We start from the raw sequence: 25444 nt of genomic DNA on the forward strand, positions 1-25444 counted from the left end.
TCAGTTTTCTTATAGTAATCAATACTACTTTAAATACACTTCTAAAGAAAATCCCTCCAAAATGTTAAACAAAGCGCTAGTTATTAACGAAAACATATTTTTGATGGAGGCGGGAAACAACCATTAATAATAATGAAAGACTCGGGCGTGCACGCTGCAGTTTTTTGCTGAGTCAATGGTCACGCTATCTTAGCATACATGCTTTTATTTTATCTTTAGCGTCACGCCAGAAAGCAACAAATGATTTTCATTGACACAACAAGGTCTACATACGAAATGTCTATGTATTTTCTTCCTACGCTTTATTAAAACCCACGCAAATCGGTCGGTTATTGGAGAAGAAATGATCAACTTTTGCGTTAACCCTGAGAACGTACTTCAATGTTCTTTTTTGCTTTTATTTCGCTCTCACATTTTCCGCAAACCGGTCGGTTGACAACGACCGGTGTGGCGTGCCATTTCCCTGGGGAAATAACTCTATTGATCTCTTCGACTGCGGACTGAACTGGGAAACTACTTTGATTCACTGTTCCAAGTGTCATGTGGAAGTCTTGCAGTTGTGTGTGGGGAATATGTTTCTTTACACCTGCAGTTTCTTCAAGATCGCGCTCATTTTGCAGTACCCACTGAGACAATTCCTGTTGTGATTTCTTGTCAGCCATGAGCACAATTGAAACCGCGTCGTTATATCCATGAATTGCACATTCTATCTTATCAAACCATATTTCGTGAGGAGTCCAAGAATAATTGTTTAGATACTGCCCAATTTTCATTCCCTCTTCAGGCGTGTAGCAGCAGTAATAGTCGAATGAGACATGAAGATATCGACCAGCTCCTTCCGTGTCGAGACTGCGCGGCTGGCCGAACTGTTTTAAAATCGACGCAGCAAGTCTCATATTCTCAGCTAGTTCACTCGGCCAAGAATGAAGTTTCTCGTAAAATATTGCCACATAGTACGCGTGGTTTCCCCTTTCCTTGGAATACATCTTGGGCTACATCCAGCACCTCCTTCTGATGGAAACGCAGGACTGAACACCAGACATTTTTCGGATTTGTGAGATAATCCGAAAAAGCGCCATTTGGGCAGCCAAAGCAACGCCAGAAGAAAAAACAAAGGTGGTAAAATATACAAACCTTTTGGGTTTAAAATGCGTCGGTAAGCCATGGCTGCCATATTGGTTGGAATCAATCTCGTTCCCAGAGGCCACGTTCCCTTGACCAGCGGACGGGAACGAAGTCCTGCGTAAGTATGTCATGTATGGGGAATTATTATGTCCTCAATACATATTTATGTCATTACATACGCTTTATGTCCTACGGGTATACAGCGCAATGATAACCATACACAGCTAACTGGCTTATACAGATGTATACACAGTTATACACAAGAATACAGGGTTATATACAGCAATGCACATCTAGATAGAGCTATACACAGCTATACAGACCTATACACAGGTATACTCTGTTAGACACAGCTATACATACCTATACAGGGCTATACAGAGATATACAGACCTATACACATCTATACAGGGCTTTACACAGCTATACTCAGCTATACAGCGCTATACAGAGGTAAACAGACCTATACACAGGTATACATAGCTATACACAGCTATACAGCGCTATACAGAGCTATACATACCTATACAGGCCTATACAGACCTATAGACAGGTATACATAGCTATACACAGCTATACAGGTCTATACACAGCTATAGAGCGCTATACAGAACTAAACCTTAGAGCGGAGGGGTTGGCGCAGTGGTAAGATCTCTGCCTTCCAACCCTAAGGTCCCGGGTTCCATTCCCGATTCTGCCGAGACTGGAATATTTGGCGACCTTCTTTCCCGCTAAAGTTCACTCAGCTTTCCATCCTTCCGAGGTCGGTAAAATGAGTACCAGCATGCATGGACTGCTTAGAAGCGGCTGCAATTTGCGCCTGTATATGCTTCCAGTCCGCTGGGGGTAAATTGATCATTGTAAAGCGCCTTTGAGACGTTAGTGATAAGGGCGCTATATAAATGCACCACTTTACTTTACATACCTATACAGGGCTATACAGAGCTATACAGACCTATACACAGGTATACATAGCTATACACAGCTATACAGCGCTATACAGAGCTGTACAGACCTATACACAGGTATACATAGATATACACAGCTATACAGGTCTATACACAGCTATACAGCGCAATACACAGCTATACGTACCTATACAGGGCTATACACAGCTATACAGGTCTATACAGCGCTATACAGAGCTATGTATAGGTCTGTATAGCCCTGTATAGGTATGTATAGGTATGTATAGCCCTGTATATCTGTGTAGAGCCCTGTATAGCTGTGTATAGCCCTGTTTTACTGTGTATAGCTCTCTATAGCTGTTTATAGCCTTATAACGGTGTATAGTTCTGTATATCTGTGTATAGCCCTTTATAGCTGTGTATAACCCTGTATAACTGTGTAGAGCTCTGTTTAGCCATGTATAGCCGTGAATAGCTCTGTATAGCCCTGTATAGCTCTGTATAGCCCGGTATAGTTAAGTATAGCTGTGTATAACCCTGTAGAGTTGAGTATAGCTCTGTATAGCTCTGTATAGCTGTGTATAACCCTGAATAGCTGTGTATTGCTGTGTATAGCTATGTATACCTGTGTATAGGTCTGTATAGCCCTGTATAGGTATGTATAGCTTTGTATAGCGCTGTATAGCTCTGTATAGCTGTGTATAACCCTGAATAGCTGTGCATTGCTGTGTATAGCTCTATATAGCTGTGTATAACCCTGTATAGCTGTGTATAGCCCTGTATAGCTCTGGATAGCTGTGTATAGCTCTGTATAGCCCTATATAGGTATGTATAGCTGTGTATAGCTATGTATAGCTGTGTATAGGTCTGTATAGCTCTGTAGAGGTATGTATAGCTGTGTATAGCTCTGTATAGCTGTATATTGACCTGTATAGCTGTGTATAGCGTTTATGTATAGCTGTGTATAGGTCTGTATAGCCCTGTATAGCTCTGTATAGCCCCGTATTGCTAAGTATAGCTGTGTATAACCCTGTAGAGTTGAGTATAGCTCTGTATAGCTCTGTATAGCCGTGTATAACCCTGGATAGCTGTGTATTGCTGTGTATAGCTCTGTATAGCTGTGTATAACCCTGTATAGCTGTGTATAGCCCTGTATAGGTCTGTATAGTGCTGTATAGGTATGTATAGCTGTGTATAGCGCTGTAGACCAGTGTATAGACCTTTATAGCTGTGTATAGCTATGTATACGTGTGTATAGCTCTGTATAGCTCTGTACAGCCCTGTATAGCCCTTTATAACTGTGTATAGCCCTTTATAGCTGTGTATAGCCCTATATAGCTGTGTATAGCCCTGTATATCCTTGTATAGCTATGTATAACTGTGTATATCCCTGTATAGTTGTGTATAGCTTTGTATAGCTTTGTATAGCCTTGTACAGCCGTGTATAGCGCTGTATAGTTCTGTATAGCCCTGTCTAGCAGTGTATCGCCCTGCCTAGCTGTATATAGCCCTGTACTGTATGACTGTGTATAGTCCTCTATGCCTATGTATAGCTGTGTATAGAACTGTATAGCTGTGTATAACCCTTTATAGCTGTTTATAACCCTATATTGCTGTGTATAATTTTGTATACCTGTGTATAGGTATTTTAGCTGTGTATGATTACGCTGTGTACCTGTAGGACATAACATGTATGTAATAACATAATATGTATTGGGTACATAATAATTCCCCATACATAACGTACCTTCCAAGTCCTGTGGGGTAATCCATTTAAGAAATATTTTTAACATTACAACCACTTCCAACCATTTCCTTTACGGAACAACGAGTTGTTTTCCTGTACGTGAGCTCATTTATAATTCTCCGATTTAACTACAACCCTACGCCCAACTTCCATGTACATTCTTTAACATTGAATCGCCGATGATGGCGGTCGTCGCTGGCTGAGGTAATTCCTGGTTCTGGTTGACCAAAACTTCGGCCTGATTGAGGTCGTTTGTGTCTTTGTTTGCTTCGTCTTCGTTTCATAAATTATCTCGTTCTTCGCAAACAATATCGCACTGCTTCTTTAGAGACAAGAGAGCCGAATTTTCTTCCTTTAATTTATCCAAGGGCTGATTCATGATATCAATATCACTTTTGAGCTCTAAATAAAGCTAATGCACCTATCAATGTTAAGCCCCAGGGGGGTGGGGATTTTGACATTTTCTGAAAACGTGAGTCAAATTCCCCACCCCCGAGACAACATAATTGGCCAAAAGTATCAAAATCCCCCACCCTGGGGCGAGTAAAGGTGGCCAAGATAATTCCATTCAGGCCTTGCTGCACACAATAAGAATGCAATGTAAGTACCACCTTTCATTCAGCCACTTCTCACAAATGTGGGAAGTTCCTTTGAACGCCTTCTGGGTATTTTCCAAGATGGCGAAGTTATTTTCAGGCAACCTCGTTCCCAGGGCCTTTCCCTCACTACTTGGAGAGGGAAAAGCCTTGGGAAAAAGGTTGATTTCCAAACCCTCTTCATTATCCAAGATGGTGGCCATGTCAAATTCCCCACCCTGGGGATACGTCGTACGATCAAAATCCCCGCCCTGGGGACAGACCTCAGCGTCAGGGTAACCCTAGCTGCCATGTAAACACTTCGTTGAAAAAAAAAAAGAAATGTGTGAGTTCCAGGGTAACCCTCTTGCTAGGGTAACGCTACCACTAAGGTTATCCTGGACAGTGTCTAGGCAACAGTTCCTTGACTAAAAAAATGTGTTTCATTCTCTTAACTGTAGAATTTTTTGGTGATTTCACAGTTCTGTGATATAATTCACTTCTGACAGTTGGTTAGCACTTAAGTAACATCTTCCTTGTGGGCTAGATCAGAGAGTTCTTTCTTTAGGGTGGTGTTGAAATCTCCCAGGAAGTTAAACACTATATTGGTTTGCTTGACCTCGAAGTCGAGATAGAGTCTTCGGAGACCCAGTATTAAATCCAGAAACTTTTTCTTCTTCTTCATCTTCTTCTTCTTCTTCTTCTTCTTCTTCTTCTTCTTCTTCTTCTTCTTCTTATTATTATTATGCAATTTGTCTCGCAGCGTTGTTTTTGGCCAAGGTATGTTACATTGGGGAATGATTGGTGCAAGTTGTCTTGCAACTGTGTTGCGAGACAAGTTGCACGAAAAACTGCACTGTGTGACCTTTACAGGTTGGTGAAAGTATTCAACACAACTGTTGTAATTCAACTGCTTCAAGTTGTATGATCCATTACATCTTTCCAGTTCACACCAAAATAACCCTGCAATGAATTACGTTCACCGTGCTTTATTTGAATATGCGTGAATAATATTTACTAGTTACAGATAGATCGTTTTGAAAACGCTGTTGCTCTCATGTAACAGGACCTTAAATGTCCCCTTTACTTGACTGTACAAAATGAACTCAGAACAACTTGGTGACTTGGGCAGTCGTGTTTTACCTCAACTACAAAACGTGGTCTACGAGCCAACGCTCGTGGTCACGAGCTTCAGTCAAAGCGTGAAAACTTCACGAGTCTAGCATTCGTTGAGTCTACAAGTTTGTTCCAAATACTCAAACCTAACCTTATTAATAAAACTATATTGCAAATATTGATATATAGCGGGTGATTTTAATTAATCACTTGGCTGAACTTTGGGCCAATTAATCTGCAACTGTTAGAACCTAGGCCCGGTTGTTCAAAAGCCGATTAACGCTAATACCAGGTTAAAAATTAACCAAAGAGTTTTTCTCTACCCAAATGCTGTTCAACGCTGATATTCGGCAAAACTTTGCATTAGAAGACGTCAATCTTAAAAAAAAAAAAAAAAAAAAGAAAAAAGCAAAAGAAACGTTCACCAAAAAGTTGAAAACATGAAACAAAAGTTTACGCTAATCCTGGATTTAGTTATTTGGCTTTCGAACAACCGGGCCCTGAAAGATAAATGAACTCATAAAAAAAAGACCGGCTAAATGACTGTTAAGTCAGGGGAAAAAAGATACAAATTACTCGTTCGATTTCATGAAAAAGCCTCTTGCTCCTGCTCCATACGATCAGTGTTTATATACCAAACAAAAATTCGCACAATTTGTCCGCGTAGATGACTCAGGCTCGTCTCACTTTTGTTTTGGGGGAGGTAGCCTTGCTTTTCACGCGCTCTCGGCTTCTCGCGCCGCGGGATCATATTTGAGTCTCGTATTAAAGTACCATAAAATGCTATCGTGTGGACCGCGCTTCAATTACTAATAGATTTGTAATGGTAATAGGTCTGAGTGGAGTACAATTCAGGGAGTATAAGGACTAGTAATTTCAAAATAGGCCGATTACTCCCTGAATTGTACGACACCAATCCTTATTATCAATTTATCGTAACTATGACAAAATACGAGAAGATGACGGTGATAATATTTTTATATCTTAATCTGCTCAACTTTCTTAGTTTTTTTTAAATACCCCTGGAAAAAGAAAAATGATTCAAGTACAACTAGGGCGCGCTTGGTGACACGTACAATGAAATCAGGCCGGTTGTTGATAACCAATCAGATTCGAGAATTTTGTAATAGTTACGATAAAGAATAATAATAATAACAAAATAACTGAAAGAAGTGCTACTGGTTACTTGTCATGCAGAATGATCAGATCATGGATATTAGAAGTCAATAGATTGAGTTTCAATCGACTGTCGTAAAACCAAAACCAAAGTAATTACTTTTGGCCAATCAAAATGGACGGCGACAATCCAGTAAACCAATCAAAATTCGAAGTAATTACACGTAGCCGACACAAAGCGCGGGAAAATGTGCACGCGTGAGCCACGGTTGGTTTTGGTTTCACTTCTGATTGGTTGAAAAAGTGGCGCGAGAACTTTGAACCAATCACTGAGTGCGGTAATGCAAAACCAAAGCAATTCACTAATTACTTTCGACACTCAATTGAAAACCGCTCTATACTTTACATTATTAAATTAAATGGTGGCTGCAGGGGTAAGGGTAAAGTCACTTACGCCGATAGTTCCTTCAGTTACGAAACTGGTATCAGTGGAAGCCGACGAAAGTAAAAAATAGCCTGTGTGTTGCAAAAAGCTTTTTTTTGGCGGAAATCTCTGTTGCATTGAGTGATATTGTATTAATTGGTCTGATTAGGGACGGAAATATGACGTTAACTTTTCATTTGACCCGACAGCTGAATCCAACTTGCACCAGCAAGGGTTTTTTAGGGAAATGGAATCTGCTACGCCATCGAAATGACGTATCTTTACAAGTTACACCGCGGGAATGCTTGCGTATTTACTCAATTGCTCCACAGCAGAAAGCATTTGCTCATCAAGTCTTTAACACATGACGTTTGTACAGATAAATGCAAATTAAATTCTTCTTTGTTTAAAAAGCAGTATTATTTTCTTGGACCGCGCCCGGATTTTCTACGACGACAACATGGTTTGAAACTTCTTTTTCTTTTGGCGATACCTGGTTGTGACCGTTCATCGGAGCGAGGTTGAGGTGAGAGTTTGACTTGTGTACGTAAGGAAGAGGCTGAGCTGATAGAGACTCCGTGGTCCAACCATCGCCGTAACTGTCCAATGGATATGCGGGCTCACCATGCTTAGGAATGTCCAGGCCTGAAATGGAACAGAACATGAAAGTTGAGGTATCGATTTATCGAAGAAGCACTATCGATCCTTACGAGTTACGTTTCAGGTTTACTCTCTTTCCTTTTTGTTAAGCCTTCATTTATACAAGATTCCCTTGAACCATCCCTCCCTAGTTGTCAATGACCACTATTTTAGTTCCGCACTATGTGCTAAAGTGATGCGGCGTGACAATTATCAGACAGGACGACAATACTTCAAAAACAAAATTGTGAAATCGATTCTTGTATTCTGTCTTAAAATATTAAAAGGCGATTCAACTCTTCTTCCTCCTTTTCCCCACCAAAAAAAAAAGAAATGAACATCAATCATTAAACCTAGAAGTAATGTAGGAGAACATTGATACATTGAACGCAAGATAAATGCAGGAGCAGGGATTGCGCAGTGGTGAGAGCACTGAGCTCTCACCAATGTGGCCCGGGTTCGACTCCCAGACTCGGTGTCATATGTGTGTTGAATTTGTTTGTTCTCTATGCTGTTCCGAGAGGATTTTTCTCCAGGTGCTGCTCTGGTTCCCCCCTCTCCTCAAAACCCGAGCTGTGAATTTGATTTCTGATTTCCCAACAGGCCATTTTCGAGTCGCTGTGTGTCTCGGTTTCGAAGTGAGTTTCGGTGCTCAACTATTGTAAGGGAAATGAGTTTGATTTGCATACGAATACGCAAACTCATTTCCATTTGAATGGTGGTGCACCAGGACTCACTTTAAAACTGAGGCATGCAACAACTCGGAAATGGGTTATTACTCAGGTATATTAAGGAGTGGGTCAGTTGTTAATTAGTGTAAAACTTCCCGGGGTGGTCTATCTGGAGAACCATGCGTGCAAAAGGCTTCTAGCTCAGTCATGGTAAACGACTGCCCAAACTAAGTTTAGTTATTAGTGTAGTTGCCATGGCACTCAATGACGTGACCAATTAACAGCCCACTTCCGGTTTAGGTTTTAAGTCTTCTGCAGACAGGGAAGGACGGTACTTTATCAACAGTTTATTGCATAGTCTTACAACTTACCCAAGTACCATACCCAATGTAATTGGAATGCATGTCCAAGTCACGTGACCAAAGAACTGTCACTAATGTAACTTTATACATACTAATTTTACTGACTTTCAGCACGGTTTGACAACCGTTCCAATTACATTGGGTACGGTTCTTGGGTAGATAGTAAAACTACAGAACAAAACGTTGATAAAGCAACGTTTTTCCCTGTCTGCAGAAGCTTTCAAAATTATACCGGAAGTGGTCTGTTATTTGGTCACGTGACATATTTCAAGTAAAACGAGAATCTTAAGTTATCTGTTAAGTGAGGATGTGACCTGTCACCAAGTTTTGTCCAAACTGTGCGAATCATTTTCAAGATTGACCACCCCCTCACTTTTTGACTACGGATTAGATGACCCACTCCTTAATATACCTGAGTAGTACTGACCCCAGCGCTAAATACATTTGACACTCCAATAAAGCATTAACATTAGTAGTGATTACGTGAGAATGGTAGTAGTAGCAGTAGCAGTATGTAGAAGGGAGGGGTAATGGTAGTGGTAGCTTCATTGCATTTTGTCCACCTACAGACCCAGTGACGATGCTCTACTGGGGGGAATTGTTTCATTTAAACATTAACAAAGATTGAGAAGATGTTTCCCTCAGACTGTCTCGTGAATTGGCCCTACTTACAAAAAAAAATGCCGGCGTGTCTCTTGATTATTCATTGGGACTCACCTTTTAATTCAATTTCCTCAGGAACACGGAGTTGATTAGTGAGATGCAAGATTATGAACAACACGAAAGACAAGGCAGCCGACCACGCCATGATGACAAGCACGCCCAGAAGATTCCAGCCGAAACCACGGAAAGCCAGCATACTCCCAGAGTACAGAATGCCAGACTCCTTGTTGAAGATAGGTGCGGACAGCACGCCCCAGATTCCTCCCCCAAGATGGACTGTGCGTGTACAGAAAGAACGATATATTGTCAACAATCTTGTTCAAATATTTTTCGCCGACGGGCTAATTACCCTGACAACGCTCTGATCTTAGCTATAGTTTACCCATAATTAGCGTAAGTCAAGCCTCGAAAACTCGGTAATAATAAGAAATATTATTATAACATAGCGTGCGTGCTATTCCAATCCAAATCCTTTTAAGCGGCTTTGGTGTATTTCTCTTTATTAATGGTCAAGGAACGCGTCAGCAATAAAGCGAGCTGAAAACATTTTCGCAGCTCTGAGAAAAGATAGGTACGCACTGAAAATGTAACGTAGCTTGTATTTGTAAATCGTACTTTTGTAACGCTACTAAATGCTAATGGGGCCAACTTTTTTGGGACCTCGACGTGTCCGTCAGTTTTGCCCCTCATCTAGTCGCCACGCTTTTTCTTTTGTCTCTTAATATGTAATTATAATGTTTACGAGCTAGATGAAAGTATCTAAATAAATAAATAAATAAAAATAACCGGATTTCCTCTGTGAATTTAGCTTGGTGCAGTGAGAAAAAAAAACCCTGCAAGTTTCCTGGAGTTCGTCTTGTGCATGGCAATGTGAACTCGGCATCATTCTCAACAATCCAAACTCTTTGTTTACTTGGACATTTTGACTTTGTTTGCCTACATTTTCATCTAGTACTTTGACTTTGTTTGACAATGTTTTCGTTAACTGAAGAAGCGAAATCTTTCATTTTCAATATTTGGAAAAACCAGATGAATCGTTCTCGGTCGATCGTTGCTCAACTTGCTCAACGCTTGTGGCTTTTTTTAACCAGCCAATAGGATCGTTTGTTTTCCCTCACCGTGCGTTGTGAGTATTTTGCAGTAGATCTCAAATAATTTTAAAAAAGGATTTTATCGCCCAAGTTATTGTCGCTATGCTATAAAAGAATTGGTTTATGCTTTCAGCTGTGCATATATCGAGTTATGGATGCACTTGGGAAGTTTAGAGAGCACTCAAGAAGCTCGAGTTACTCTAGGCGCACCTTGCGCTTCTCTCGTGCTCTCCAAACTTCCCACGTGCATCCATAACTCGCACGCTAGGCATGAACCATACAATTCTTAATTATTTATTACGTATATGGCGCTTTTTCTAGAGGAACAATCACAAGCCCAACGAGGTACAGGGTATAGAATTAAAGCAAGGTAATTACTATGACAACATAACAAGCTATGATCCTCGCAGTTATAAACGCAATTTTATCAACTGCGTAGAGAAGCCTGAAAAATTCAGGCCTTCAACGGGGTTTGAAACCGTTACCACGCCATGCCGGTAAGTCCTGATTTCATATCCGCAGTTCAATATGTGACTAATTTCATATACCACTTCGTTCGTTGATAACAAATGATAAACCGATGTGAACTCGAAACAAGATGTTTTAATTAGCTCTGTTCAAGTAAAAAAAAAAGCAAGCAAAGACGCAGATGTACGAAAGACGAACACCGGCAACCTTGCGAAATTTCCATCTTTCTTTCGCGCTCCTTGCACTTTCTCCTACAAACGCAAGCCCAAAACAAAGAAGAATCACATATACGCAACCTCTTTGCTCACACTTCTTTTGCTTGCCAACAAATCGGCGTTTGCGAGAGACGGAAACATTCCCGTGGAAAGACACAATGGTCGTTGTTGATACATCTTTTTACCGCGAAAGACTGTTTTTAAACACAATGAGAATAGAAAAGGATGTGACCTTTTTTGGAGGATTTGCTTTCCGAATTCGCAGCTTTTGGCAGAACTCTCACCGTCCTTAGTTTTGTCATTCTGCGAAACACAGTTCCGTATGAACACTTATGATTTAACGGACCTCCACTACAACAAAAACATTTGTTTAATTGTATTCGAGATAAAAAAAAGTTGAAACGCCTGCATGTTTTGGTTTTTAAATTCGTGGTCGCACTATTGTTATTATTCAAAGGCTATTTGTGAAACGACAAGATAAGCGCGCCCAGAAAAGTTGAAAGTGAATATAATCGGTTCAAAAAATCAATTTGCCCGATACAAACATAAATTTGCCTGCAAACATTATTTCCTTCGGTTTAAACTTTTCCCTGTATTAAGAATGGACGTTCCTTTTAAGGCTTTTAAATGATGAAATGAACTTGTCCTCTTACCAGCTACTGCATCAAGTGGATCATCGATTTTGAAGTACAGTACAGCGGTACTCCAGGCAACATAAGCCATTCCTGCTATTACGCCAATGATCATCGCAGCATAAGGATGAACGACGTTACAACCAGCACACATTGCAACCTGAATGGACAAAAAAGACTTAAATCGTTTTTATCCACACGAAGCTGGCAAAAGTCACCAGCTGAAACTGACATTTTCACTTCGTTATGGCCACATTACCTAAAAAGAGACTTTCAATCACATCTCATCAGTTCGTACGGTGAGCAAAAACAGAAATGTTCAGGGCGCGTTCGATTGACCCTATTGCGGAATAAGAATACGCGGAGTGATGATTTAAAACACTATGTGTGGCGTTTTGCAGCAACAAGGATAATAAAGCTATGTTTAAAATAGCATTTTAGCATTTGTTTGACAATATTAATATGAATCTCCGCAAAAAAAGGAAGGATTTCTAACTTCTATTCCATGTATTCCTATTCCGGAATACGGTCAGTCGAACGCGCCCTCAGTCGAAATAGAATGTAAAAATATTTTTCTTTGAAACGTTCCGTTTGTAAGTTGCTAACTGCATTCGCGAGTGTGAATGCAAGTCAACAATTACAAAAGTGAGTTCATAGAGGAAGAGAGAGGGAGGGAGAGAGAGAGAGGAAAAAAAAGGAGTATTTACCAGCTAAGGGTAGGTCCTACAGCGAAAAACTGTGACCTTGGTTTAAAAAGGGTCCCTCGGTCTGCCGCCTCGGTCACGGACCTCACAGCCGGCAAAATTCTGAGACTTTCAGTTGAAGTATTTTCCGGAAAACGCAAAAACCGAAGAAGAACAAGATCAAGTGGACAGTGTTGAAAAGTTTTTTATTATATGTAGAAAGGATTTGTGCACTCTGAAGAAGAGAAATGAATTGGCAAGTTCATGCCCCCACAGAAATAGATTTAACTGTTCCAAATGGTCTGGATAGCACAATTGTTACTGATAATGCGCTTAAACACTACAATGTAACCTAATGTAACGCAATTGTAAGCTGCCTGATGAGTGTGGTCACTTTGTGACTATACGAAACTAAACTGTCGCAAAAAGCGATGTGTATAACTTGATGGTCAATTTTTTGAAGAGACTCCGAGATGCCTTTTTCGGAAAATGGCATTACGCCAAAAATCAAAGAGACTTTTTTGATTTCAGCTCATGTCTTGCCTGTTATCTACAGATATCAAGCATCTTCGTGAAATAGACAGACACTGATTAGAAAAAGAGAATTAGCCGTTCCAAGAGAAGGGTATGCTAAATCTCTCTATTGTTAAATAGTTCGTTCAACGGTTATTATATGTCATTTCTTACCATTCCAGTCAGTCCGCCGTTGATTGTGAAAAGGAGACTCCAGTATTTCTCTGCATAACCCAAGCGCTTAATAATCATGGCAGTCAATGCACCAGCGGCGCCTGACATACAAGAAAAATCCACGGCAGTTAGTTGAAACATACTGATATTAAGGGACATATAAGCCAGATTGGCTAGAAAATGGCGCGAAATTTGTTTAAGAAACTGCAACGCGACAGAGAGGAATTCTTGTATTTTATTAGGGAAAAATATTTATATGGGAACGTGTGGAACGCATTTGCCGTACTCTGAACCTTTGATAACGCGTTTGACGACAAGGTGAAGAGAAAACAGCAACTCTTTCATTCTCTGTCTATATGCTTCAAAACCGTTCGTCCCAATCCAGTTATATTGCGAGCACTCGAAGACAAAAATCGTATCCCCGCGCCGTTATGTGGTATCCTCTACATATCTTTTGTAGTTTTTGTTTAGAGATGTTAGACGTTTGATGTTGGCCTTTGGCAGCATATTTCTAGATAGAAGAATAAACTGTTCGAGTGAGGGCTTCAGCTGCTTCATCGATCTACCGAATGAATTAGGAATTGGGAAAATATTACAGCACTACTTGATTCTACTTTATTGCAACTTCCCCTACTTTCACACCTATTATCTATTGTTTGCTATCTCTTACTCAATAGCAATAGACCGACATTGTCACCTGCATCACTAGTTATTCACCGGACTATAATATTTTCTTCGATGATGCCGTATATCGTCGAAAGCTAGGAATAAAGATTTCAACAGCAGCTCAAGGCCTCACTCGAACAGTTTATTCTTTAGAGTTGCAAAGCTAAATGCATTTCCTTTCACGCCAAATGAATCATCATTTCATTCATGCTTCACCTCCAAGAATTGTGTTTACGATCGCCAGAGCCACAGTGTCTGCATCTCCAGGATTGGCAATAGCAGCTTGGGAACCGCCATTGAACGCCAAGAAGCCGAAAAACAGGATAAATCCTCCCAAAGCCGCTTGCTAAAAAAGAAAGCCATATACATGTATCTGCTCAGTGATACTATTGTTGGTTTGCACTCAGGCTATCAACACACATGTTTTTCAACGCAAGCAAAGAAAGCGTTTGCATAATAATGGGTCAGGACACAAACGCCATGTGAAAACCGCGAGAATTAGGGCGGTATGTGCAACAATCTCAGGTGTTTTCATCAAAGGAAAAATATCGCTTATTGACTTGATATGATCATAAAAACAATACGCCCCCTTGCTTACTTTTGGAACTGCCAAAAGATAAGGACCGCTCTACATAGAATAACCGAAACGCATTCAAACGAAACGTTTTCCTTCCTTTGTTTTTCTTGACCTACTTCTTTACGATCTTTCAAGCTTGACTCCGAAAGCTCTCATATGTTTTAACATCTCATGGGAGTCTGGCACAAATACGAAAACACTTTCTTGCTATTTTTTTCTCTCTCCAGTTGTCATTAGACATTTATTTCATGGTGCATGCACTTACCGGCACTGTATGTCCCTGTAACACCTGTGGAGTTCCGTCTTCGCTGAACCTTCCTAATCTTGGACCAACAATGGCTGCTCCGACCAGAGCAACTGTACCACCGAGTGCGTGAACAACGCCGCTACCAGCAAAGTCCTATATCACAACCAAGATAAGCGAAAAGAATTGAGTCGTGTCCCCCTATGAGAAGAACCGTTTCGGTTTGGATGCTTTTTCTTGTGTTTTTCCCCAGCTAAATTTGCTTTCTACCAGTAAAATGCACTGCTTAGGTCATGAAATACAAACCTGATAAGCTATAGCTCCTGAATCGTCATATTCTACACCAGAGGCAAGCCAGCCATTTCCGTCCCACGCCCAGTGAGTGACGATTGGGTACACAAATCCTAAAGAGGACAGTCAATTGCAATGCAGTCAAATAGTGTTGCACGTTAACTTGATTTCATTTAGTGAATGATCGCGGAATTATAACGATAACACTCGCTCACTTTTCTAACTCGAATGTAGGCAGTCGAGCGTTTGATAAACTGGCTCGATTACTGCATGGCCAGTCCGTGGGAAGTACCTTATCAACCCAACCACTGTTCAGTAGATTTCTTGTTGACCGTTTTATCCCCCTTCCCCCTCCTCCACCCCATCTCGCAGCCCCGCTAACACAAAGATTGCTTACTAACCAGTTAAAAAGCACGAGTAGACGAGGTACGCCTTGAACTCTGTCCTCTCCGCCATAGCCCCGCTGACAATTGTTGCCGCAGTAGCAGCAAACACGAAGTGGAAAAACCAGTAGGAATACTGGTCGGATGGTAATTCATAAGATGCAAAGAATTTATACCCAATGAAACCATTGCCATCTTCTCCAAAGGCAAACGCGAAACCGAATAGCCAGTAAGCGATAGCGCCCAAAACTGTACAAAGAAAAAAAAAAGGTTGAAAATGTAATTTTTTTCAGTCTAAAATTGTTTGAGAGGAATGATGTTTGAAAGCAGGGAATGCGGACGTGGATACGCAGTATGTAAGCGATTGCAACAGCGACTTTTCTGATTGGTTGAAAAATCTCGAGGATTTTTTAAACCACCCCGGAACAAGCAAAAACGTTTAAACCCTTAAGTGCATTGAATTCTGATTGGTTCATCGCGCTGTTTGCAATTGTTGAAATTCGCTATTGTGCAATCACGATGGTGTTTTGTTTCACGACAGTACTATAAAAAACACTCAAAATTAGAAGTCTGGGAAAAAAAGGGTTTTCCCGTCCGATCTTGACAACTTAAATCGCTTTTTCCCACCGGATAATCTGTCTGCCCTCGGGTCTCCGAGGCTGGACCTCCTGACAAACCCTTAACTTAGAGTAAATTATTTTTTTCGTAGTCCTGGTATGTTTTGAAGTGGACGATGAATGTCTGAAAATTTTGATAATGTTGAATTTGCTGTCACAAAAACTCCCTTCCTAATATATCCCGGTGATCTGGTGACGTAATTTGGAGGACTGGGAAGAAAAATTTTAACGCCGTATCTCACAACCGCGCGCGGCCTTAGGTGTTGTTTCCAAACTCCCTGCAGTATTTCCATCGCCAAAACTCAACAGATCATTCCGTGTCTACCTCATTTCCTGTAACTGAATGAACATTCAAGTAGAACCGACGAGATCTAACCTCGCCTCTGCCATGTTGAATTCGAAAATAAGGCCGCGCGCGTTTGTGGGATACGGCGTTAAAATTTTTCTCCCCAGTCCTCCGAATTACGTCACCAGATCACCTGGATGTTGTACCCAAAAAGTTTTGCTTCAAGTATTTCCATATAATTTAAATGTCACGGAACGCTTCATTGTCATGCAAATTCAACACACATAGAATCTTAACCTCGAGAGATTTGAATTGGGTACAACATTGAGTTAGCCGAATTTGTCTATAAAGTGACCTACAAACTGATCATCTTGTCAGCAACTTTCAAGATTAAGAAGATCTTCAATGAAGGTTTCAATACTTACAGACATCCAACACGTTTTTAATAAGAATATTTGTTGTATTCTTTGATCTTACTGATCCGGCCTCAAGAAAGGCGAATCCGGCTTGCATAACTGTAAAAGAACAACATAACAGCTTGGTTAACCGTTTCCTGTGACAATTACGTTGTTGCATTTCATTTTCAACGAGGCCACGTTACATATGTAAGGCCAGATTTGAAGTGCCAATGGGCCCTTTGCAGGATAGTGATCACATGGTCGAAAAACCTCTATACTGGAACGCAAATTGCGCACTGGTACATCTAAAACAAAGCAATTTAATCTAAACTTTCTTTGTTTTAGATGTCCCAGTGGGCAATTTGCGCTCACTGAGTATGGTAGTTTTTGTACCATGTGATCACTATCCTGCAAAGTGCCCATTACCTCAACAAAACTACTCTTCAAGTACTCTCTGTTCTTGTCTCAAACTATTTTTGTGTGCTTTCATTATCTTTTTCCCCTGAAACTCAATTTTCTCTCTTCCTCGAAAAACGGGAAAACTGGCCAGAGCTTGTTCCTTGATCAAGTAATGAAAGGGAATGGGGTTGGCAGCTGGGTGACGTCACAAACTCCTTCAGAGAATTGTTCAAATTCTTAGCAGTTTGTGACGTCGACACGCTAGTGGCCGTTTTTATACTAGAGACGCATAATCCGTCTGGAACGAATTTGGGCAAACTTTTTTTCGTTGTCTGTTAAGGTCGTCTAGTATAAAAAGGGCACAAGACTCATAATGCGTGTCGGCAAACTATCCACGTTGAGACGCTTAATCCGTCCTGACGAATTATGCGTCTGTCATGTTATCCGTCTAATGTAAAGACAGGGCGAACTACTATGATGAGATACATAATCCGTCTTGGACGAACTTGGGCAAACATTTTTCTGCGTCTGTTAAATTCGTCTAGCATGAAGACGGGCAAAAACCGGCGAATAATGTGTCTGGAGAAACTACCCAGTTTAGTGCGCCTTTGCAGACGTACTAAGTATAAAAACGGCCTCTGAAGCCAATCTCTATCACTGCTACAGCTGGTTTTCCCACCTTTTGGGAACTTCTTAAGCAACGACTTTGAAGGAGAAAGTTTCGCGAACTAGCACTAGTTTTAGACAAGTGCAGAGAAAGGAAATGCTCCGGCTTTTGAGGTGATGGACACTTACAGGAACCAGACTATCAGAACAAAACAGATAAAATTTTATGTAAGTTTTTCAAAGTTCAACAGGAATACAGTTCTTTTCATACGTCAGTACCGGCCAGCGGTACTTTAGTTAAGTACATGCATCGTATATAGTTTTCCCGCGCTCTTCTTGGATCGTCGCGACTCGACCACAAGAATCCCAGCTTGCATTAACCAAATTTCTCGGTCATTTAGAGAGCTTTGGTCTCCTTTGCTCGAAGTTACTTGAAGGTTCGCTGTATGCAGCAATAGTCACTGAGCCAACAATTTACCTTCTGGTCGATTCTTTGACATCAATTTAAGGCCTCCAATGACTCAGCAATAAACAATGTTTTTAACAAAGAAAGTAATCATGTATGCATCGCCGCTATGTTAACCACACATCCCTAAATTTTCGAAACGTCTCGAGCGCTAAATTATTAAAGAGGTTTCTTCTTCTTAACACATTTTTTTCAGCAGTGTTTATCTGTATCTTGAAATTACACGGAGGATAGTACCTATTCAAAGTCTTATTCTTAAGATTGATAGTTCGAAAACTAAATTTGACTCATCTAAACTGTCTTAGTTGTTCATTTTCATCCATAACAAAAACGATTTAGCTTTCTAAAATCAAAGGAATTTATTTTATAATTTGAAAAGTTCAAGGTTAAAACTTTCGCGTGCATTAGGCCTTCCAAAGACTCCGGATGGGTGATTCCGTTCAATGTACACGTTGCTGTTGTTTTGAAATCAAGACACAGCAATCATCACTGGTCACATGTTGTGGTTGTATTTGTCACGTGTATGCTCAGCAAATAAAACAAGTGCACAATCCGAATATGCTAAAGGTCATTTTTCAACGGTAAAGTGACTTACTCTCTTTTTCTTCGTGTCTGGTCAGCCGAAGAAGCCATTTACACAAATGAAAAGAGCCGTGAAGTGTTTACGCCTCCTTTGTAACAAAATCAAAACGAGGACGCGGATTGAAAAAGTTAAATTTTGGGCTTCAGCTCAAACCCCTCGTTGACGTTCTTTTTTAAAAGGGTGGAATGAGTTAAATAACCCTAAAAATCTTGTAGCTTTGGTACAAAGCCGGTGAATGTATCATAGCGTTAACCGAACATGTTCTGGAACAGAAGCTTTTTGTCTCAAGGTCGTGAACTGTAAAAAGCTTGGTTATGAATTTGCCGGAAAACGAATGCAAGCTGACTTGGTGGTGGACATGCTTGATAGTTTTTGGATCATGTAAACAGAATGATAGACGTTAAGGGAATCCTAGCATACCTGCTTCTCGCTCGTACGTATCGCCGAAAAGCGGGAGCCGGACGAAATTGGCTTTTTTCTTGACAGGGTGAGAGCTTACTCTGAAGGCCAATGCCGCGTTCAGTTGATGACAATACGAAACGTTTTTGGCGAGAAACTTGACTTTCTACCTACGTCCTCGTAAAAACGTGAAATACGCGCAAAGAAGTCATTAGTAACGGTATAGCATGTTTCGTTTATTATCAAAGTGCCGAATGTACGATTAAACACAACTTAAACGACAGACCTTTACCTTTCCAGGGAATTGCTATGTGCAGAATGGTGCAGGCATAGTTAATAGAAGGGAATGGTTATGAAACCCGACAAATTTCTTTGCTGTAGGTTTTTGTTCTCTTTTTTGGCCTTGACCGTGCAAAAAACACAATTGTTGTTTACTCCGTACTGAGGAACTAACCCATAGAAACGTGTTGGTTACGTAATTCATGCATAGTGTATGAGCGCAAAACAAAAGATTGTGCACGGTCGTGGACTTTCCAACCTAAACTTTGGCATCTTTATTTGCTTCTTTGATGTTTGCCGAGCTTCCAAACCATTCCCCTCTTTTAACTATGGTGCAGGTGAATAGATAGAGTACAAAATCTATAGGAAGTTTTCAAACAATCTCTAGAGACACCAATAACAATAGAGAAACGTACGACTTCTGGTGGACGAACAAAAGACGCTAATGAGAGATCTTTTGTTTTCGTCCACCAATAAGGTGGCGATGACGTCACGTGAAAACCATCTATTCAAACGAATTTTCGAACTGGAATTTCCAGGGAATTCCGGTAGGGTAAGCACGGAGACGAAACCTCCCTCCAAAATAAAACTCTGCGGTATATTAAGTACTAAGCGATTGCTTGATCTTGTTCATGTTGTATGTACAGTATGGGCGAAGTGTCCTCCTGGTTTTGCACGGACGGTTTTGAAGTAAATATAGAGAATGATCAAATCACCCTCGAAAAACCGCATTGTGGTTGTGCGTTTTCACGCAGTTGTTTCGTCGAGTCCGGGAGTGCAATAAACAAAAATGAGTGCCACATGATCATTTTTATCTCTTTTAATGTATGAGAGTATTAATTGACGGCGTTTTCGTTGCCGTAGCCGTAGCCGTTGTCGTTTCTTAGCTCCAAAATGACATCACAGCTAATTAAAACGGGGAATGATCACGTGAGTAATTAAGATCAGTGGATTACTTCGCTAATGTCACGCAAAACTGAATTTTTTTTGCTTAGTTCATCGATTTTGTTGTGAAAGATTTGGTTTCCCAGCAGTCTCAAAAGCATCTGCAAGAAACTCGCAGAAATGTGGAACCCTAAAACTGCTTTATTAAACAAAGGGGCAAACAGGTCTCACTAAATTGCATTACCGGACAAAACTTATACTTGTTTGATCGACGCAAAATCGTTTTATTTTGAAACTAAATTGTTCTTAAACTCAAAGATAAAACATTTTATATCCCACTAATTGACGCAGTTGCATTAACTTTGGATGATTTGACAGTTGCACTGCTGGAATGCGCGTTTTTGAGTCGAAATAAACGTACGTCACTGCATGCATTTGAATTGATAGTTTCAGCTGAAAGGAAAGTAATGTCTTCCTAAGTGTTTGTAGTTTAAGACGCTTGCACCAATCTCTTATAGAAAAAAAATGGTAAGTAAACCTGAACCCGCACCGATTTTCTTAAATATAAATTTCCAAGTGACAAGGCGGCAAAAGTTAAAGCCGGGTTGAAAAATGGTTCTTTAATATGCAATGGGAAGTCGAGTAGGTACCTCTTAAACATTCTTAAGTGCCCTAATGGCTTTTCTAAAGTACTGACGTTCCAGATACCGTGCTAATCGAAAAGCTAACGACGCTCCCAAAGTCATCAATAAAAGCTGCTCGGACCATTTGGCCAAGTGCAAAGGCTGTGAACACCTACGTGGGGCAAATCGGGGAGGATTTTAAATGAAAAATGAAACCATGACATTTTGAAAACAACGAAGACTATGATTCGGTTTCTGATCATGCTGAGCTTTAGCTTTGATTTTTCAACGACTGTTTGCAACAGTTTGAGACGCGAATAGCCAGTAACACCATTTGCGACATTTCGGCCAATTTTCACCATTAATTTTAAGAAAGCTTTTTAGAACAGAAATCAATAGACCAACTTCGATATATTAGGTGTGGTTACAAGGGGCACTTTTACCGCGTTGAAATGACCCTTTTACCACGAGAAACTGCATTTAGTGCGTGTGACCGACATTTCTCAAGGTAAACTTCCTGTGGTAAATTTCCATGGATACGTCAAAAAGATCAGACGAAGCGACCATGACATTTAACGTGGTAAGTTGGAAGGGTGTTTTGATCCCCGAGGTACAAGAGCCAATCACGATGCTGATGAAGTTATGATTAATTTCCCGCCAATGAAATGCGTGAGACTTCTGCGGTAATCTTCGGTAATCTTCGGAACGTGTGACCGCTGGTTAACACGGTATGAGCATTTACCTTGGTGTGTGTAACGGCACCTATTAAAATTCAATCCTAAACAAAAAGGCATCATCTCGAGGCTCTCGGGAATAAATATAAGGATTTGTAAGAGTTTATTCCCCAGAGCCTGAGATGATTCCTTTTGTTTAGCACTAAATTTTAATATATCGAAAGCGGGCTATTGTTGACGAGATCTTAGACCGGAGTTACTCGACTCGCAATGAATTATCGTTTTCGCGTGCGAAATCACCTCTTGAACACCAACGTCCAGCGATTCGCGCGTTTACCTTATCTTCAAGACCTTTAGCACAACGATTGGGAAATCAAGCAATGCTTCATGACTACGGAGTTTTTTTCAAAAACGTCAATTGCATCGTCATGAAGATAACGCTGACATTATTCTCCACCCTTTGAAAAACCGAGGTTTGGAGTGTCATTATACGAATAAAGTAAGCTTATTTCTGATTGGTCAGGAAATGCGTATGGTTTACATCATGATGTTTTTCTTCTCTCCGGATGTTTTCCTGGAATGCGAATCGGAAGCTTCCGTGTCAAGCTAATCAATTACGAATGCTTAAGCTCTCTGCAAAGTTAATTCCCTTTTTGCCTGTGTCAGTTAAAAAGACACGCATTTCAAGAAAGAAAAGCAACCATGACAAACAGATGAAAGCCAACAGTAAACAGGTTACTTTAGGGGCACAAACCCCAAAATTGACTCGCGTGGGAAGAAATTTGTGACAAAATAAGGGAAAACAAGGCTTTGTGATCTCAAAATCAACCTAAATGAATAAATGTACTTTACACCATCTTCAGCCAACCAGCTGAACCTCACACAAACCTCCTCAAATAGTCAATTTTTGTATGGAAAATTTCCAACAACGTGAACACCCTAATTTGAAATCGACTGTACGTTCTGACACATCTGGCCTTTGCATATATCCGCTCTTTGTAAAATGATCTTGTGATATAGTGTGGATATCGATAGCAAGAGCGAACGTGAGGTGGAACTGGAAATGAAGAATGCCTGCACGAACAAATGACAGGTTAAAAAAACATGATCGACAATGAACGAAACACTTCTGCAAATGATTACAAGTTTTGACGTATCCATGACTTCGGATCGTGGTCGAAAGATGTACTGTACTGTGAACTGAGAAACAAATATTATTGTCAAACAAGAAAATCAGAAAATAAAATAAGAAATCTTTTCCGCATTTTCAGTCATTAAATAATCCGTAAAGACGATGACTTAAGACATTTTAAAATACATTTCAGTAGAAATTGTGGTCATTACTAGGTGCGTGCAGACAAAGTACCAAAACAAACGGACTTGACCACAAGTAACAAGAATCATTTCAAATAATAGTGATAATATTTGGGCAACCATTATTAGGTCAGTGTAAAAAGTGAATGAGTTTGCTTTATGACGGTCAACTACTGAAAATCGGTGAATTAAAGTTTGAATTTGTATACAAAATTCTAACATTACCAAAACTAGCACTTACAAAATATAAGGCAGCCCATGAATATTAAAAAAGCTTGATCAAGGTTGGCGGTGATAACTTCCAAAGAATCGGTAAGCGACACATTGGCCATTGTCTTCCACTGTCTTGTTTCTTGCACCAGGAAGTTTCGGAAACGTTTGGAGAAAATTGTTTTACTGATGCGGCCAAAAATTAAACGCGGTAGACAAAAAAGCGACAACCTGTTCTTAGCCGGCTTTTGCAATTCTCTGCGCAAAGAGTTGTACACGTGTTGATATACGACTCAAAAACCGTCATATATTGTTTTTACACGTGATGTCAGGCTGACTACACGTCATAACAACTGCTTTACATATAGACTTTGACTGCGAAAAAATGATAATATAGTGGAAAACAGGTAGAAAAAGCTTTCATTCAGTTGATCATTTGGCCAAGTTTTATTAGATGAATTCAAATGAGAAGGAATTGTTTGGAAAGTCTGGATGCATCGCCGTTTGCTCACTTCAAACAGTAAGTAATAATATGTGGTCTAATATAAAACATTAGCAGAGAAACTTGACGATCCCCTTGTAGGTGTAATCACTTCCTTAACTTATTGCCTAGCTTCAGCAACTTGTCCTTAAAGAATGTTTGAAAGAATATGTAAAATGCTGAGAACTTCATAACCTCCCCCTCCCCCCCCCCCCCAAAAAAAAGGTTTGTTAGCCCCAAAAAAAGGTCAATAAGGAAGGATCTTTTTTATATCGAAACGGTATCGCGTGCTTTACAAGTGAAACCAGAGAAAACCCCATGACTCATTTTAACTAATACTTTAATTAAAAATAGAGTCAAAAATTTGAAGGGCTACAAGTAACAACATTTCATTGATTTCATGCTGTGCATGTGATAACCATGGACAGAGGTTCTTTTCACGCAAAGGAACTGCTTCTTTAGAGTTTCTTAACAATAAAAACATTCAATCGCCACGAAGTTACGCTGAACGATGTGTTCTACTGACAAAAGTGCTCGAGATCAAGGTCTTCAAGCTTTGCCTTTTTGGTTCAGTTCTTTATTGCGTGCCTCTGGGCGGGAACTGAGCAGCGATCTTCAAACTAGTTATCGAAGACTTTCTGAAAAGTCGCTGATTGTTTGTTTGCTTGCCTTTTTTATCTGCATCCTGAACACCATCACGAGTTTGTGCGACCTTTGTCCCGTCACCATGTTTTGGCCATTGACTGAGAGGTAATTTTTCATCTTCGCCCCAGCAGCGTTAATACTACATGGTTGGGTGCGGATGAAGGGGGCCCTTACTGTACCTCGATCTTCCCTACATTAACAAGTTGTGGCACGCGTAACATTTGATGGCAGATCGCAACTTCTTTTTTTTTTTTCAAGGCGTTGCTGCCTTCCTTATTTTCAGTACAGGGAGTACACCCAACAAACTTCAGTCCCCGCATTTGTCGCCAAAATTGACAGTTCCCATTTTGAACGACATAAGTTGTTAATTTTTAATACTCTTTCAGTAAACGACAGAGCATCACAAAATTCCAGCTAATTTTCGGAAAGACAATAAGTAATTGAAAAAAAGGAAGTTACAGTTGCTAACAAACACTCAATGTATGCAAATTACCGATGTACATTTACTGGAACATCGAAAACATCTGCCTCCGAAATACATTCAACTCTTTCAATTTCTCTCATTAAACAAATCTCTTTTCGGTTTATTTTGCAGGGTGTTTTTTTAGTTCGTAAATAATCCTGCTTAACATCGCTGTAACAAACTGTTTTTGTTTTATATCCAAGTGTACGAATCTTCGTTTACAATTTTCTTTTATTATTACTCGATAAATGAATCATTATTAATCGTTCAGCACTGGACGATACAAGTACGCTGCATAATGAGTTATCTTGAAAAATTTGTATCCGAACTAACAGATCATCCCTTTGCAACGCGGAATTTTAAAAAGAGCCCATGAGCTTATTAGCGCTCCTGCAAGGCGAATACATTTTTCACAAGTTTTTTATACCTAATATTTCGCCGAATTTTGAAACGAAAAACCGTTAACTTGCGAAGATATTCAGGTTGAACAAGTTCAATCAATACGGTATGGTGCAATGCCTTTATTAGCAAATTTCTGGTAAATACTTAGCAAAGACTACAAAATTTTCAGTTGAAAATATAAATTAATAAGCGATCAGTGCGAGATTTGCCAAACCTGGCTGGAATACAAATCTTGGAGATCTTTGAAATCAAGTTAAGACTTCTCTACACTTTAAGTGATAACATCGATTTTGTTATTGGCACTTAAGCATTATACCGCGATATCCTAACGCTTTTACGTCACGGGATTAACACTTCAGATTAACGTGTGTGGTATGAATCGGCATTTGTCTCTGTGCAAATTCGCAACCTGATAGCAAGCTCCTGAGCAT

At 40.1% G+C, this 25444-nt stretch overlaps 1 protein-coding gene across 3 annotated transcripts in view; it reads right to left on the reverse strand.

The window, feature by feature from the left end:
- Positions 1 to 5328: 5328 nt before the first annotated feature.
- Positions 5329 to 25444, reverse strand: part of LOC138059746 (putative ammonium transporter 1) — a 30773-nt gene continuing 10657 nt past the window's right edge. For 2 of the 3 annotated variants that reach the window (XM_068905352.1, XM_068905351.1), the window contains exons 2-10: positions 16612 to 16701; positions 15302 to 15532; positions 14916 to 15013; positions 14631 to 14765; positions 14005 to 14134; positions 13123 to 13223; positions 11774 to 11912; positions 9401 to 9622; positions 5329 to 7656 (exon numbers count right to left, since the gene is read on the reverse strand). In XM_068905352.1, the coding sequence (XP_068761453.1) occupies positions 7418 to 7656; positions 9401 to 9622; positions 11774 to 11912; positions 13123 to 13223; positions 14005 to 14134; positions 14631 to 14765; positions 14916 to 15013; positions 15302 to 15532; positions 16612 to 16701 (1385 nt within the window). In that variant the 3' untranslated portion in view covers positions 5329 to 7417. Of the gene's footprint in view, positions 7657 to 9400; positions 9623 to 11773; positions 11913 to 13122; positions 13224 to 14004; positions 14135 to 14630; positions 14766 to 14915; positions 15014 to 15301; positions 15533 to 16611; positions 16702 to 23053; positions 23265 to 25444 lie in introns of those variants that run through there. The other variant, XM_068905353.1, reaches the window with a different exon arrangement.

This window comes from Montipora capricornis, chromosome 8 (assembly GCF_036669925.1).
Source record: "Montipora capricornis isolate CH-2021 chromosome 8, ASM3666992v2, whole genome shotgun sequence".
In the NCBI taxonomy this organism is placed as follows: domain Eukaryota; kingdom Metazoa; phylum Cnidaria; class Anthozoa; order Scleractinia; family Acroporidae; genus Montipora; species Montipora capricornis.